The following is a 17,787-nucleotide window of genomic DNA, read 5'->3' as shown; positions in this document are numbered from 1 at the left end:
GACACTGTTTTCCTCCATGCCCTTCTCTCTTCTGAAATGTCAACCTTCTTTTTCTGCTTTTAACAGTTTAGCAGTTTAACGTGAACAGAGAAATACTGCCCCAAATAATCATATCCTGGAAAATAAATATCCTGTACTATAGTGGAAATTTAGTAAACTGTAGAAATCTCACAAAATAATTATGACTTTTTTTCTTTTATAAGAATAGCAAATACAAAACAGTTAGTACACACCTGGGGAGTATATGCATTTTAAAGGATTTTCTTTAAATTACATTATATAGGGAGAATACACAGAAATATATTGTTCAATTCCAAATGTACTTTATTGCTAGTTTTGGGTGTTTTGAGAAGATATGACACTTTCATTTAAATATAAACTTTATTTTAACCCTTTTCCCATTTAGAAAAAAAAGTGCAGCACTCATTTAATTTTACATAAACACGCTCTTTGAGGCTGAAGCAAATCTGACTGATTTTCGATGTGAAAATAAAATATAAAAACTGTGCTTGGAGTTATTTCTAAACAGAACTAACATCAGAATCATCTGAATCATCAGAATTTTCTATTTCGGAAAAATCAGATTCATCAATGGAGTCTTCAGCCAACAACTGTTTGAGAATGATGTTAACATCACGAGTAGGAATACTATGTTTTCTAGGATTTGACATTTTCAGGGACTGAGAATTACTATATTTTGTAATGGAAATACCACTACTAAAAATAGAATGCTATAAATAGAAAGATGTCTTTTGTTTCCAAAGTTGATATGCTACAGCGATGCAAAAACAATAATAAAAACGAGATATTTCGTGGCAAAGTTGTCTCAGGGTAAACACTGCAGCAACAAGCCTGGCTGGTGAGGATTCTCAGGGCAAATGGGAAAAGGGTTAAAAGCCATAATTTTATGATGGCGGTAATGACAATTAATTTATTAGGGCAGGAATTCTGGGGCTCATGGCTAGATTTGGGAATTCAGGAACCTCCTTAATTTGTTTGCAAAATTTTGCATGTGTGTATTTATGCATTTTCCTGCAAAGATGGTTCATAAGAAAATTACAGAACTTTTAAAAAATTGGAATAACACTTAGCACAACACTAGTAGCAGTATTTTCTTTTAATTTAAGAAAATGTTCTTAAACTTCCTAATACTTCCTTGATTTTCAGGTTCTTCAGATGCCTGAAAATAAAAAGGTGCTAATGGTCCTGATGTGCTCTAAGAGATCAAAAGCCATGCTACTAAATAAAGTAAGGTAAAGCAACAATATGTTCTAAAATAATATGAGTCCAGGGAGCCTCCTTTAATACAACAATGTCATCAAGTCAGGAAAACAGGAGGCTTATGAGTACTGAGGACATACTGATAATAGAGTAAGAGCAAATTGACCATAGTTGCTTCTCAATGTCCATTGAAAAAATGACCTGCTTTTTAGATTATTATGTAAAACCTGAAAAGCTTTTAGAATAGTTTGATCCAGGTAGAAATAGACTTGTTTGGAATGGATTGTTCCTAGGCGGTGCTCCTATTTCATCCCCAAATGCCTTATTTGGATCATGCCCTCCATGGGCCATGTTGCTGTATTTGAATATAGTATCACTCACTGGTATCATATGCCCCAGGCATAGAGGAAAAAAACTTTCTAAAGCATATTTTGCCTGTAATGGTTTACCCTGAGCTGGGAAGAGAAGAAGCTAAATAAGTGGTAAGACCTCACTAGAGACAAATTTACATTTGTCATTCACTTTAGGTAACTTTTCTAAGAATTTTATTTTTGTTTAGTATGCAGCACAGAAACAAAATTATCTGGAATTCCAGTTCAAACAGATCATTTGTTGATTTTCTTAGCAAGTGGTACTTTGAATTCCACTTAGTAGACATTTATTGAATGTTTTTGCTTTGTGCAAAGCACTATGCTAGCTGCTAGGTTTTACAAATAAAAAGAACCTCATTCTTACCCGTCAGGGTGGAGGATATATGAATAAATATCCCCATACCATAATAAGGTATGAACTGTTAGCAGGAGAATGGAAGGAGAGATGATGCATCCTGAGAGAGTAGGATTGGGGCAGGTTTCTATTCTTTTTTTTTTTTTTAATTATACTTTAAGTTCTAGAGTACATGTGCACAATGTGCAGGTTTGTTATATATGTATACATGTACCATGTTGGAGTGCTGCCTCCATTAACTCGTCATTTACATTAGGTATATCTCCTAATGCTATCACTCCCACCTCCTGCCACCCCATGACAGGCCCCGGTGTGTGATGTTCCCCATCCTGTGTCCAAGTGTTCTCATTGTTCAATTCCCACCTATGAGTGAGAACATGCAGTGTTTGGTTTTCTGTCCTTGTGACAGTTTGCTCAGAATGATGGTTTCCAGTTTCATCCATGTCCCTACAAAGGACATGGACTCATCCTTTTTTATGGCTGCATAGTACTCCATGATGTATATGTGCCACATTTTCTTAATCCAGTCTATCATTGATGGACATTTGAGTTGGTTCCAAGTCTTTGCTATTGTGAATAGTGCAGCAATAAACATACGTGTGCATATGTCTTTATAGCAGCATGATTTATAATCCTTTGGGTATATACCCAGTAATGGGATGGCTGGGTCAAATGGTATTTCTAGTTCTAGATCCTAGAGGAATCGCCACACTGTCTTCCACAATGGTTGAACTAGTTTACAGTCCCACCAACAGTGTAAAAGTGTTCCTATTTCTCCACATTCTCTCCAGCATCTGTTGTTTCCTGACTTTTTAATGATTGCCATTCTAACTGGTGTGAGATGGTATCTCATTGTGGTTTTGATTTGCATTTATCTGATGGCCAGTGATGATGAGCATTTTTTCTTGTGTCTGTTGGATGCATAAATGTCTTCTTTTGAGAAGTGTCTGTTCATATCTGTTGCCCACTTTTTGATGGGGTTGTTTGATTTTTTCTTGTAAATTTGTTTAAGTTCTTTGTAGATTCTGGATATTAGCCCTTTGTCAGATGGGTAGATTGTAAAAATGTTCTCCCATTCTGTAGGTTGTGTGTTCACTCTGATGGTAGGTTTCTTTTGCTGTGCAGAAGTTCTTTAGTTTAATTAGATCCCATTTGTCAATTTCGGCTTTTGTTGCCATTGCTTTTTGTGTTTTATTCGTGAAGTTGTTGCCCATGCCTATGTCCTGAATGGTATTGCCTAGGTTTTCTTCTAGGGTTTTTATGGTTTTAGGTCTAACATTTAAGTCTTTAATCCATCTTGAATTAATTTTTCTGTAAGGTGTAAGGAAGAGATCCAGTTTCAGCTTTTTACCTATGGCTAGCCAGTTTTCCCAGCACCATTTATTAAATAAGGAATCCTTTTCCCATTTCTTGTTTTTGTCAGGTTTGTCAAAGATCAGATGGTTGTAGATGTGTGGTATTATTTCTGAGGGCTCTGTTCTGTTCCATTGGTCTATATCTCTGTTTTGGTACCAGTACCATGCTGTTTTGGTTACTGTAGCCTTGTAGTATGGTCTGAAGTCAGGTAGCATGATGTGGGGCAAGTTTCTTAAAGGAGGTAGCGTTTGAACTGGGCAGTGAAAGACAGGTAGAACTCTGACAGCTAGTGGTAAGAGAATCGGGGAATAGTATTCCTGGGGGAAGGCAGGCCAGAATGACATGTTTGTGCAAAGGCTGAGAGGTGACTGTATGGAGGCATATTCAGTAAATGGTGAGTAAAATAATGTTAAAGAAGGAATCACTAAGGGCCACATTGTGGAGGAGTTTGAATCCAGCTGAGTTTGAACTTTATGTTGACTTAAGTGGGAAGCTATGGACAGTCTTTGAGCAAGAAATTCAAATCAACAGCAAATTTTTATCAAGAGACTACTATGTACCTGGCATTGTGCTAGGTTCCAGGAATAAAAAAAATGAATAAATATGTTTCCTTACCTTTAAGGAGCTTATAGTCTAGTGAGTGAAATATTCACAGCTGTATTTCGGAAATGTAATTGGTGTCTATATGTGATGAAGTGGGGAAAGAGTAGAAAAGGGATATTAGTTAGGAAGATACTTTAAAAATCCAAGTGTGAGGTGATGAAGGCCTGAATTTAGGCCTAGAAGAAGTAGAAGGAGAGACATACTCTAGAGACACTGCAGAGTTAAAAAGAAGACTTAGCTACTAATTAAATTAGAATAGTGATACCATAAACTAAGCTTGTGGGAGGATGAGAAGCTGTGTTTTGGACATGTAGAGTTTGAGGTACTTGTTGGATATTCACGTGGAGATTCCCAGTAGTCTGCTAGAATACAGGTGCAGACCTTAAGAAATGTCAGGAAAAATTTAAGAATTATACTCAGAAATGAAAGCAAAATCTGTGGGAATCTCTAAGTTTATAAAGAAAAGAATGTAATGTGATAATGGAACAGTGCTGAGCCCTGAACTTGGACAAATGTCTAAATTTCAGAGCGGGACACTGAAAAAGGGGGCCAAGGAAAGAGACTGATTAGAGATCACCAATATATTACCCTAGTATATGTCTTAAGAGTTCCATTTACAGCAGATACAAGCTTAGTACATCTTTCATAAGGAACATTTTTAATCAAGGGATATTTATTTTTATTCATATCCTGCTATGTTTAGAGAACATCTGAGTAGTGATAAAGAGAAGAAACATGATTTTAAATTCATTAAATTAAAGCCTTTTGGAACAGAATAATGATAAAATGTTTATTAATTTGAAAACTATTCTTTAGCTTTTAAACAGTTTTTAATTCATTTGCTTAACACTTTTTTCTCATTGGGCACTTAAGTTTGAGTATAATTTTGGTTTATAAAAAATACTTATGAAGAAACACATAGGAAAAGAATACCTTTACATCCAGTTCTTCAGAGTTTAGCCCAAATGAAACCAAAGCTGCATAAATCAGTGCTAGGTGATGAAGTGTCTTTTCTGTAAGCGGATACCTACAAAGAATTATATTACTATTTTTCTATTCATTTGATATCAGATTATATTTATTAAAAATTCATTTTGTTTTCCACATTTCATAATATTTTTAGAATAACCTAGCTAAGACAATACTAGTGTGGCAAATTTGTGGGTTTTTTTTTCCACTCTGTACTCTTGAAAAAACATCTCCATCTCCATTCTTTAATAATACTGTCAAATCTACGGGATACATGTGTGTTAGGGGAGGTGTGGGTTGTGGGAAGAACTTAACCCATCCCTTTCCTGACTCCAGGGATGGCTTTATGACCAAATCCTAGCCAACTAGAATACTCCATCCCCCTGGTCAAAGTAACAGGTTCAGACATGGACACATGACCAGAACCAGGATACGTGGAATCCTCCCAGAATTCCCTAAACTGTTAGAAAATGCATCTTTTTCTTTTCCTTCTGTGGTTACTAAGCAGGTCAGATGTAAGTGCTGAACGGTGGGTAGATATTTCTACTACCTTTACCCACTTTATGTACCCTAAGCAACAAAGAGGAAATTACTAGCTTGTATTACGAAGAAGTCCAGAGGAAGCCATTGTTGGATTCTGGGACTCAAAACAATACCATCAAGATAATGGCTCTCTTTATTTCTTGGCTCTTCTTTCCTGTTTTGGATTCTTTCTCAGATTCGCTGTTTCCATATAAGAAGCTGATAAGAACACTGTGCCTAAACTGTTGACAAACAATGTAGTTTCTGTTGAACATCTGCTTTTCTTCTTAGAGTCTAGAACTTTGATTAAGTGCCAGGCAGAGGATGCCTACTAGACCAGCCCTTAAAAAAAACCCTGGGCAATGTGTGTCTAATGAGCTCGTCTGGTAGAGAAAATTTTACAAGTGTTATAACTGTTTGTTGCTGAGGAAGTTAAGCACATCCTGTATGACTCTACTAGGAGAGGACTCTTAGAAGCTTTCTCCTAGTTTCCTCTGGACTTTGCCCCATGAGCCTTTTTCCTTTGCTGACTTTGCATTATAGGCTTTGTATTGTAACTTTGCACCATAATAAATCATAGCCATGAATACAGCTATATACTGAGTCCTCCTAGCAAACTATCAAACCTAGTATGGTCTCAGGGACCCCTGACACTCTTACTCAAACAAGAATTAATGGCATGAACACTAACGTAATTCAAACAATTTCTTTTGTATTTTCAGTTTTCCTAATTTGGTCAGTTGATTAAGATACTTCCTAAATGTTCTAATTCTCTAAAAATATGAATCTGAGATACCTAGAGGTCTGAAATCATTATATTTTATAATATATGATTGTGAATATTTATTCACTCTTTACATCTTGAACATAAAACTATCTCAGAATATTAGATAATTATTTTCATGAAAATCTGGGCAAAAATAAGTTTGAATCTCCTTTTATTCTCTCTTGTACCTCAATTGCACTACTAGAACCATAGGTAGACAGTAATCTAAAACAACTTTTAAAAATTTCCAAATAAGTTATTTATCCAGAACACTTCCAAGTTCCAGATAAAGCTTAAAATGCTTTACAGGAAAGTTCAAAGCTTAAAATGCTTTACGCCCTTTATTATTCTTCAAAATGAAGGTTTTAGACCGGAAATATTATTTTTCAGTTCTGGTAGAAGGGAAAAACCAGGTTAAATCACTTGGTAGAAGTTATTTGTTAATAGAAGGAGGAATAAAAAACAAGGTATTTAGACTCTTATATTCGAACTTATACCAACCTGATAACAAGTGTATACAAAAAATTTAGTACAGTAGTTAGACAGAAATCAGACAAGTCCAGAATTACAAAATAATAAAATACTTAAAGCAGCAATTCTTAGTGAGATGGGGGAAGGGAGGATGGCTTTCATAGAATGTCCAGGGAAACGTATCATCTCCAAAATTCAAATTTGTTTTCCTGTGATCATACCTCCAGCTTGAAAATCCTTGACTTAAAGCAAACTAGATGAGCATGCAGAAAATTGCATAGCCATTTCCATTCAAATAAGAGGACTTAGGATTAAGAAATACGAACATAACTTTGGATGAAGAAATGTTTACCTACTCTGAATTTAATGTTTCTTTGGTATATAAAATTATCCAACAATATCTGTACTGTAATGATAATGCCATCAGCCTCATAATGATATTGTCTGATGCCTTCTCACAATTCAATTCTTCTAGATCCTATCAGAAAATAAAGAAAATGTAAAAATTCATTAGGTTGAACAGTTACTATGAAATTATGTTATCATTATTTCAAGAATCTATGACATATAAATAAGTTGAAAAGAGGCATGGGTATGAGCCCCCATTTCATGGAAAAATTAAAATCATGCAGGAAGTAGTAGGAGAAAAGCTACAGTAGACATAAAACACCTAATGACAGCTTCAGCAAGGAAGGCTCCTGAATCTCCCAAGGTCCTAGATATGAAGAAAGTAGCCTATGGAGTGCCCCTAGTTTGGCACGCCATAGGCTAGTCCAATTTTCTATTGCCTTTGGAATAATCAGATCCTAGTCCTTTGCGGATGCAAGTCCTTTGTGGACTAGGATCTGGTCACTCTAAAGGCAACAGAAAATATGTTTAAAACCTATGAGATGATGTGCACTGCATGGTTATTCAGAGGAGAGGAGAAAGCAGCAGTTAATGGACTTTCTGGGAATCTCTACCTAATGGTATGGAATCTCCTTTTCCTTTAACATAAGTAATTTTTGATACATTAAGGAATTCAAAAAATGACCTTCCTCTAACAATAAGTTATATAATTGGATTACAACAGTTTTGCCAGCCAGGCACAGTAGCTCATGCCTATAATCCCAGCACTTTGGGAGGCTGAAGTGAGAGGATCACTTGAAGCCAAGAGTTCAAGACCACCCTGGGCAACATAGCACAACACTGTCCCTACAAAAAATTAAAAAGTTAGCTGGGTGCGGTGGAGCGTGCCTGTAGTCCCAGCTACTTGGGAGGCTGAGATAGGAGGATCACTCGAGCCCAGGAGTTCGAGCCTGCAGTGAGCTATGATCATGTCATTGCACTCCGGGCTGGGCAATGGTGTGAGACCCTATCTCTAAAAACAAACAAACAAACAAACAAACAAACAAACAGTTTTGCCAAACAGAAAAATATTGTTTAAGAACTTTAAATATACAAGACACAGTATCTCTTAAAAATCTCTAGTAGAGTTGTGTTTTTCCATCATATAATTCTTATAACATTTGCTTATCAAAACACATATTGGCCATTAATATATAGCAATATTTATACTGCATATCATCAAACCTGGTTTCTGCTCCCACTCCCACCCCAATAAATTAATTTCTTTTCAGTTGATTCTCCAATCAAGCAAACATATCAGGGAGATTCACCCAAGAATTTATACATAGAAAATTCCAAACTATATGAACTTTTGAAGAGAAATTCTCTTTCTAAAAACTAGCTTACTTAGAGACAACTCCTGTTTACACTGGAAATGCAATGAATGATTGGAAATTCAATATTATCAATCATCAATTAATACACTATCTCCTTGTAATAAAAGTGGCTGGAAATTGCTTTTTTAAAGCTTTCAATACTATAATTATTCTATAAATATACTTAAAATAGGTTAATATACAATATTAAATATTCTTTATTTGCCCTATCTTCTTAAAGTATGTTAAAAAGCTATAAGGCATCAGAGAAGTTTGATAATAGTCATTTTCCACAGTGACGATTTTAGCACTTGTGGCCCATTTGCAAAATTTAGAAGAAATCACTTATAGTTAAACTTCCTACAGAAAAGATAATAACAAATTACATAGCCATATATTTTAGTCTATTTTAGTTTATATATTTTCTACCTAGTTTTACCTGCAAAATTATGGCAGTGTGTTCATCAATTGTCACCACTACATAACGCTCTGAACTTCCAAAGAGTTTCAATGACTCACTGCAGCCTCTCTCTACTAGTGAGATGTTATAGCTGTAAAATACAATATTCTTGAGTGAAAAAATGAAATGCTAATAAAATTATTTAAGAAAAGATGTAGTTCCTTCCTGCATGTTAAGTTATTTGGATTTCTATGCTTTTTCTTTTACATGTCAATTTGTTCTACTTTATAAAATTTGAAGAATAAAGTTATGATTTATTCAGTATATAAAACAAATCAGCTGAGATGTGTGTTGCCTTAGGCATTGTGCTAAATGTTACTGCATGTAACACTATTACAAATGTTTTGACCAATTTATTCCAGCTCTTTAAATAATAATTCATGAAATCAAAACATTATGGGACTAAAATATTCTGCATTTATCAGAATTTCCTTTTTTTATTCCTTAAAAATGGCTTACATTTTAAGCACTTTTTATTTTATTACTGTATATTGTTATTTTTAGAGACAGCTCTGTTGCCCAGCCTGGAGTGCAGTGGTGCTATCTATCATGGCTCACTGTAGCCTTGAATTCCTGGGCTCAATCGAACCTCTCATCTCAGCCTCCTAAGTTGCTGGTACTACAGGTACATACCATCATGCCCTTAACTACCTTTTATAAGCTCATAGTTTCCTATGAATGCTCCACAGCCTTAATGTATAAAAACAAAAGCATGGAACATACATCTGCATTTTAACTAAGGTAACAGTACAATTATCCTTCCTTGATATGGATCTCAAGGTCCAACATTCCTGTGACAACTTGTGTGTTATGATAAAGTGTTTTATGATTTTATAACATCTAATGTTGGTATGACCTTAGATCTAAAGATTTAAAACCTTGAGAATTCATTTAGAACTTCACAGTCCTGTTTCCTAGGCAATAAAGTTCTCTAAACAAGAATACTCATTCTCAATATTATCAATGACTCAAAGACATGAACATATAATTCACAGAAAAAAGCATACAAAATGTTCATATTTGCTGGTAACAAAAGAAATGCAAGTAAAACATGAATTTAAACAAAAATTAAATATTATTTTTGTCCATAAAATTGATATTACCCAAAAATATAATATTCAATAATTATGAGGGTGTGGTATAGGGAAAGAAGTATACATTGATATAAACTCTCTGGAAAAGTATTCTTTTGTGATATAATTCCAGGCTTGAATCACAGACACATGGAGACACATATACAGCATAATATTTAGCCTATCGGAATATATATATACACACACACACACACACATATATATATAATGTACACTTTTGTTAAAATTGTGAAATCAATAACTTACTTGGATTCTAGCAGCTGAAGTATGTCTGGAGTATTAAGAAGTCCTTCAGATGCAAAAAACACATATGGAATCTGAATTTCCAAAAGAAAACCTCCAAATCTATCCAGCAAGGTGCTTCCTAAATAAGAGAAAATTTATAAATATTTCTCTTTTATTCTCATCTCCCAGCTCTTTCTCTTTTTTTTTACTAAACATGAGGATAAGTAGGAGTAGTATAAAAATAATATTCAATGTAAAAAATCAGAAACAGAATAAAGACAGGCTTGAAGAAGAAAATAAAAACCATGTTATCCTACCTAGAAATAAGTTAATAGAGTTTACTAATACCACTATACACTAAAAACAGAGTTTTGCATATATTTCCAGACTTTTTTCAGTATATTTTCTTGCTTATACTCACACATGTACACTCACTTCAATAAAGAGAAAAAATAGGGTCATTCTCTACCTGAAATGTTGAAACTTGCTTTATTCACTTAAGTATATATTGGGCATGTGCTGTATTAAACATATACTGATTTACATAAAGATTTTAAATTATGTGCAATAACCCATAGGGAAAACATTTTACAGATCAATAAGAAAAGAATAAATACCTCAATAGATACATGGTCAAAAGATATACACAGGTAATTTATAAAAGAATAGTTACACAAGATCAATTCCAAATAAACCATTATGGTGACCGTATTTTTAGAAATGAGTTGGAATGTCTCAGAATCTATTTAGACTTCCCACTCATATTTGAGGTGAATAGAAAATAATCGATGGCAAGTACTGAGAGAGATGCACTCTCACATTGAGTGCATTTTATACTCAAAATGTATCAGATTTATGGATCTGAGAATTCACAGCCTTAGTCATGACTGACAAATACAAAGAAATAAAGTGATATATGAAGTGGTTTAGACTTTCTTCTAAGTATTTGTAGATAATTTGTTTTACACATTAAAATTTTCTGAATCAGTTAGCATATTATTACACAACTGTCCCCTAAAAATCAATAAAAATACTATTGCATAAAAGCTATCAGATTAAGATTGGATATAAATGTAATAAACTTGTGCTATTATAAGTAAAATTTAGAAGTTAGATAAAGGAATGAAAACATATAATTAGTAAAGCTTACTTTACAAATGAGGACTACGAGGTAAGAGACAGTTAAAGGACTACCCCAGGTCACACAGATAGTGGTGGGGTTAGAGGTTGAACTCAAGGCTTCTAATGTCACAGCTTATTTTTATCTATAAATCATAAACAAAAAATAGAAAATTTTCATTCTAATAAAGCAAAAAAAGGATTTTGGCTTATATTCTTACTTTCTAAAACTGTGTCTGGAAGAATCACTTTAAAGGCCGTGTAAGGAATATTCAACTCTTTGCAGTGTTTAGTCCAACAAGAGTCTTCCACATAATTGTATTCCACCACAAATGAGAACTTACTCCAGGGGAAATCTGCTCCAATATATTGATTATGTGCAACTACACAGGAACTTATACTAAAGACAAAAGAGAGCCAAGAAAATGCCATTATACTTGTGTTATTATTTGGTTGAACTATTAAAAGATGACTGTTTTCTGGCTGTTCCATCCTTCTCTAATCTATGCCTCATCTTAGAAAGGCACTGGTGCGTTTTCTGTTGATTTGCTCTTCAATTGTGTTAATTTCTTTATATTTTTCTTCTTAATGATCATACATTTTTATACCAGGATATAAAAACCTGTAACCTATTTCATATCCTCAAATGGGAGACAGCCTGATTTTATTACCTGAGTACTATCAATAAGAGAAATCAGCATGAAAAATCAGTCTCATTTTCTTACAAATATAAGGTCTTAATCTTAGATAATTATATAATAGGATATTATCTGGCAACTTTAAAATGGGATTTTTTTTCTTAATGGGCTTCATAAATGATTTAACAACAAAAAAAAGATGGACACTTAAATATCATAAATTTAGCTTTCTTTTCTAATAAAATTTCATAAACATTTTCAAATCTCATAAAACATACCACCTACTATAATTAAAATTCTCTATTGCTGCTATCTAGAGCAATCTAGATAAAAAGTTAAAAAGTACCTATGTCCAGTTTTTATGGGCTTCTATTTGATTTACATTTTAAACATTATTTGGATCCCAATATTTGAAAAAAATAATTTCTTGTAAAATGAGGCAAAATAAAGAGTTTTACACAATTCAACACTTGATTTATTATTAGCAGGCCCTTACTGAAAGAATTTCTAAAGGATATACTTCAGGAAGGAGAACCCTGAAGAAAGAAGATGTAAAAAACAATGCTGAGCAAAGAAACTGGTAGAAATATACTCTAAATAGGCACTTCTGTACTACAATAACAATATTATTATTATTATTTGGGGATATTAAAATAAGATTGAATTAAATTTCTGGACACCAATAACATATAATACACAGGACAATGATCAGAATTAAAGTGCCCTATGTAAAGCATTTTTCAGGAAGAGGGTAGAGGCATTGCTTAATTTCAGATTTTGTTAAATTTTTAAAGTTAACTTCTAGGAAGATTTTGCTTTTCCTGTGAAACTGGTACGTTTGTTCCTCACAGATGAAGGAATGAATTTTTACCCCTTTAAAACACCTTCAGATTCCAGAAAATCTTTTCTTTCATTTGAATGAAGGACAGTCAGTGTTAAACCTGTTGGAAAAAAGAATAATTTTTTTCAGTGTCTTGTTCAGATACATATTTTTGGTATGTCATATATTTCATTACCATAAAAATGAATTAAAAATCTGTGAATAACAAAACTGCTTAAAATACAATTTGCTAGATTATTTTTCTAAGTTTAGCATATCAGAAACTTTGAACCATAACCAATATTTCTCTTGTGTGTATACATACAGCATGGAAATTCTAAATTTATTATATAAAATAATAAAATTGATTAAAAACTTATTTTTGTTAATTTTTAATTTTTTTTTTCTTTTTGAGACAGAGTCTCGCTCTGTCACCCAGGCTGGAGTTCTGTGGTGCGATCTTGGCTCACTGCAACTTCCGCCTCCTGGGTTGAAAGAATTCTCCTGCCTCAGCCTCCCAAGAAGCTGGGATGACAAGTGCCTGCCACCATGCCCAGCCAATTTTTGTATTTTTAGTAGAGACAGGGTTTCACCATGTTGGTCAGGCTGGTCTTAAACTCCTGACCTCAAGTGAACCCCCACCTCAGCCTCCCAAAGTGCTGGGATTACAGGCACGAGCCACCGCACCCCATAGAAACTTAATTTTAAAGTAAGCAAATTAAACACTCACCAATCCTATGCAGTTAATTTTGTTTTGCTAAATATCAGGGTGGATTTTATCTTTGTTCTCTAGCCAAAAATTTAAGTACATAACTAAATAAGAGACTGTATTTCAATGTAATAGGAATGCCTTTATTCTCTTTCTACTGAGTATTTAGAAGCAGAACACTTATTGGGAACTGTTTCTTAGATTCACTCTTGCTTCTCATACTTTAAATTTCTTATTTTACTAATGTTTAAACAAAATATAATAAATTTCAAAATATTCTGTACCCATCCACACAATTTATTTTTGGTAGACATAATTGATTCAAGAATGGCTAATTCTAGTTCAAATAAATTATATACTCTATTAGTGTATTTTTTCAACCATAAAGTTGACGAAGGTGTGATATAATAATAATGGAGTAATGGTTAATAATTTCATATAACTTTACTTGACATGACAATAGTTCTGGTAGTGATAAGAAGTGAGTACTATTTCTCTTTTATAATTCATAAGGTGATTCTTCTATTTAAAACCTAATCTGGCTGTGTGCAGTGGCTCACACCTGTAATCCCAGCACTTTGGGAGGCCGAGATGGGTGGATCACCTGAGGTCAGGAGTTCGAGACCAGCCTGGCCAACATGGCGAAGCCCTGTCTCTACTAAAAAAATACAAAATTAGCTGGGCATGGTGGCGCAGGCCTGTAATTCCAGCTACCCGGGAGGGTAAGGCAGGAGAATGGCTTGAATCTGGGAGGCAGAGGTTGCAGTAAGCCGAGATCGTGCCATTGCACTCCAGCCTGGGCAACAAGAGTGAAACTCAAAAAAACAAAACAAAACAAAAAACAAACAAACCTAATCTGCTTAAATGATTGTATTTGCTATGATCCCAAAGCAGATTAATTACTTGGTAAGTGCAGTACTAGATCTTACAAACGCATAGAAAACAGAAATACGTTTTTACTTTCCAACACTAGGCAGAAAAAAAAAAGCCTTGCTTCCAGAAACTGAAGATAATTGCCACTCTGAAAAAGAGTAAAAACATCTTCCAGTTTATAGACTCAAAATTTTTGTGTCAGTAGACCTTGTTGAAATGAAGATAACAAGCTCATTGATTACATAATCCTGAATGCCAAAAGAGACAGGAGTATTCAGCATGAAACCCAGATATGTGATACAGAGTAATAATCTGTCAATAAGGGTGACTATAGTCAGTAATAACTTAATTGTACATTTTAAAGTAAAAAGTGTAACTGAGTTGTCTGTAACTCAAAGGATAAATGCTTGAGGGGATGGAGGGGATTCTCCATAATGGGCTTATTTCACATTGCATGCCTGTATCAAAACATCTCATGTGCCCCATAAATTTATACACCTACTATGTTCCCACAAAAACTAAAACTAAAAAAAAATCTGTCAGTGTATCTTCAGTAACATCAAAGGAGAAGGTGTCCCACTGAGTGTTTAAATATTCTTCTCTGTGGAGCAGGCATATTTCCTCAGGTTCTTCACAAAAACACTCCTTTGGTTATCCAAATCCCTTTCTTTTATAGTGCAAACATTGCTCAGCACTTTCCTGATTTTTTAAAAAAATGTTTCCAATTACCCTGATTACAGACAACTGTGGTAGTCTCAGCCCCATAACTGTTAACTATTGCTCTAACATTTTGGTACTAGTAAGGATCTTATGAATTTGGTGGATACAAATCATCTTCCCAGGATTGGAAAACTGAATGAAATAATAAGATCCAAGTTTACAAATCTGGACTCTAGATACATGATAACTTCGTTAAGAAATAGCACCTTATAAGACTCTGCTTGAGAGACCTTTCCATTCTCACATTACCATAATTTAAAATATTAGTTAACTTCCTGCACCGATGAGCAGATCTATGGGCTATATTTGTATATTTCGGTTCAGTCTTTTTCACTAGTTTTAGTGTGTACTAGGTATATAGAGAGGCACTAATTGGCACATTCATTTGTTCAATAAACTTTTATCAAGTGCCTTCTATGTTGTGGGCATTTTCCTGATTGCTGGGAATAAAAATTAGGGTATGATCTGAATCCCCCAAAAGCAGACATTTTAGTGAGGAAAACAGATAAGAGGATCATTTCTAAGGGTGATAACACCCTTATAGCCTGGGGTGGGAAGTGGTGCCTTAGAAGTATGCACATAATGGCCTGAGAGCACAGAGGAAAAGCATTGAAATCAAGCCTTCCTGAACAAATGTTTTAATTAATTTTTTAAAAATGTGTAGGAGTTAGCTTCCTAACAAAGGGGGAATAATATTCTTATAGCAGGAACAAGAGGTATAAAGGCATAGAAATATGAAACAGCATGATAGTTTGGTAAGGTAAGAGTAAAGAACTATTTTAGGAGATGAAGATGGCAAAAGATGCAGCTTATAGAAGGAAGAGAAACGGTAACCAAAGGGTGACATAAGTTGACAGTGGTGTTTTATTTTATTTTTAAGACTGAAGGGCTTAAACATTAAGGAAAAGAGTAATTAGAGAGAAAGGTTGGGCTAGGAAATAACTGATGGAACAAAGTGCTTGAGACTGTAGGAGGAGATGGTATCCAAAGCACAAGTGAAAGATTGGTCTTCAAAGGGAGGTTCATTTCTATAGAGAAAAGAGGAAAGGATAAAGAACAGAGAGAAATGCAGGTAAGTGGTAAGTCTGTAAATGGTGATAGAGACAGGAGGCAGCCAATGGTCCCCCGGCGAAACCCCTCCTTCAAGCCTAAAGCAGCCTGAAGGCTGAAAAACCAGACTGCTGGTCCTGGATGAAGCCCAACCTTTCTTGATTGATTCTTTCTGAATAATGCACACCTGCGCACTGGGAAGACGGGATGAGGCCTTGGGAAGTTCCTGCCACTTGCAGGAGGGAGGATCCTCTCCTGTCCTCTTCCTGTGTGGTAACCTGGGATTCAATCTGTGAGATGGGGGTCTATTAACAGGAACCCCTCTCGCTTTGCTGAGTTTTTTCTTTTTTACCAAATAAATTCTGCTCCTTACTCTTCAAAGTGTCTGCGAGCCTAATCTTTTCTGGTCATGTGACAAGAGCCTGGTTTTTCTACAACAATGGTAGGGAAGGAAACTGAGGAGGATACTTAAATGATTAATGAAAATTAGAAGGCACAATTCCCTTCCAAAAAATGAAAGGATGGGTAATATAGTAGGGGTTTTTTGTATAGTCATTCAGAAAATAGGAGTGGAACTAAGAATATATAAAAAGATTGTTAAGACGTCTTAAGAGCCCAGGTAAATTTAGAGGGCATGAGTTTGTGAGTTTGTAGTAGTACCAATCTATATGACTATGTGATTCTCTCCAATAGTGCTCACCATCTCAGGTGTAGGAATAGAGAAGTTAAATGAATTGATTGATTCAGGGTTGAGGTTTAAATGAAAAGTACAATAGAAGCATAAGTCTGATTAAAGTGATAGGTCAAATCACTGAGTCTGGAAAGAAAAGGAGATGAAACAAAAAAGTAGCTAGTGGATTATAGATCTCTAAGATGTTGAAGATCATGAAAGAGCTATAGGTATAGACAAAGAGCAATGTATTAGAATTTAAAGTTCAGAGGTAGGACAGTTCTGCATTACCACAAGTTCAATGGAATAGCCAAGGAACTGAAGATGAATATAATTTTTGTTGTGGATGCCAGTGAAACTATAAGGCCAGGGTGTTGAATAAATCATTCACATTAGAAACATTAAAGACACCTAGAATAATGACAGGACTAGAAGTGTAAAGAATACCATGAGCTAGGTACACAATTGTCCATGGATGATGGGAAATGACCAGGTGGTTAGTAGATGATAAGTGGTAGAGAATGGTATGGCAATATGGCACAGCCTCAAAGGTGGAGGAATAATGTTTTGAAAATGATAATGGAAAGCAAGAAATGGCTTTCTCATCTCTATGAGGTATATATATGTAGAGAAAATTATCAGCTTTTATATGAGAGGAAGTAGTATCATGCGGAGAAAGTTGGGCTTCAGTTAAGACAAAGGAGATGAAGATAGAGAAGAGTTTGCATAACAAGCAATGGATTCTACAGCACCAAGTGGAAAGGGTTGACAGAAGGGGCAGTAGTGGGTAGAAAAGTGTAGTAAGTGAGGAAAACAGACAAGAGAACTGAAGAATTGAGAGTTGAAGAATGATACTAAAACGAGAGTCCTAGGTTCAAATCCTGACTCCCTAACTACCTGTGAGATTTGGCATGCTACATCACCTTTAGCATGAACTTTAGTTTCTTTATTTGTAAAACTGAGTTAATAAAACCTATTCATAGAATTGTAAGTAGCTAATATTATTTAGCAACTAGTAGGCAATCAATAAAATTGTCAATTATTAGTAATAACAAATACATATAAACACCTT

General features: G+C 34.6%; 1 protein-coding gene across 4 annotated transcripts in view; it reads right to left on the bottom strand.

Moving 5' to 3' along the window:
• The window catches only part of SHOC1 (shortage in chiasmata 1), a 115,773-nt gene that overhangs the window by 15,810 nt on the left and 82,176 nt on the right, over positions 1 to 17,787 (bottom strand). For all 4 annotated transcript variants that reach the window (XM_055117251.3, XM_034967985.3, XM_003810863.6 and 1 more), the window contains 6 exons: positions 12,745 to 12,814; positions 11,457 to 11,635; positions 10,138 to 10,255; positions 8,777 to 8,888; positions 6,991 to 7,112; positions 4,840 to 4,933 (listed from right to left, as the gene is read on the bottom strand). In XM_055117251.3, coding sequence (XP_054973226.1) covers positions 4,840 to 4,933; positions 6,991 to 7,112; positions 8,777 to 8,888; positions 10,138 to 10,255; positions 11,457 to 11,635; positions 12,745 to 12,814 — 695 coding nt within the window. The remainder of the gene's footprint in view (positions 1 to 4,839; positions 4,934 to 6,990; positions 7,113 to 8,776; positions 8,889 to 10,137; positions 10,256 to 11,456; positions 11,636 to 12,744; positions 12,815 to 17,787) is intronic.

This window comes from Pan paniscus, chromosome 11 (genome assembly GCF_029289425.2).
Source record: "Pan paniscus chromosome 11, NHGRI_mPanPan1-v2.0_pri, whole genome shotgun sequence".
NCBI lineage: Eukaryota > Metazoa > Chordata > Mammalia > Primates > Hominidae > Pan > Pan paniscus.
Note: the sequence above shows the minus strand (reverse complement) of the source record. Positions and strands in the feature narration are given on the sequence as shown.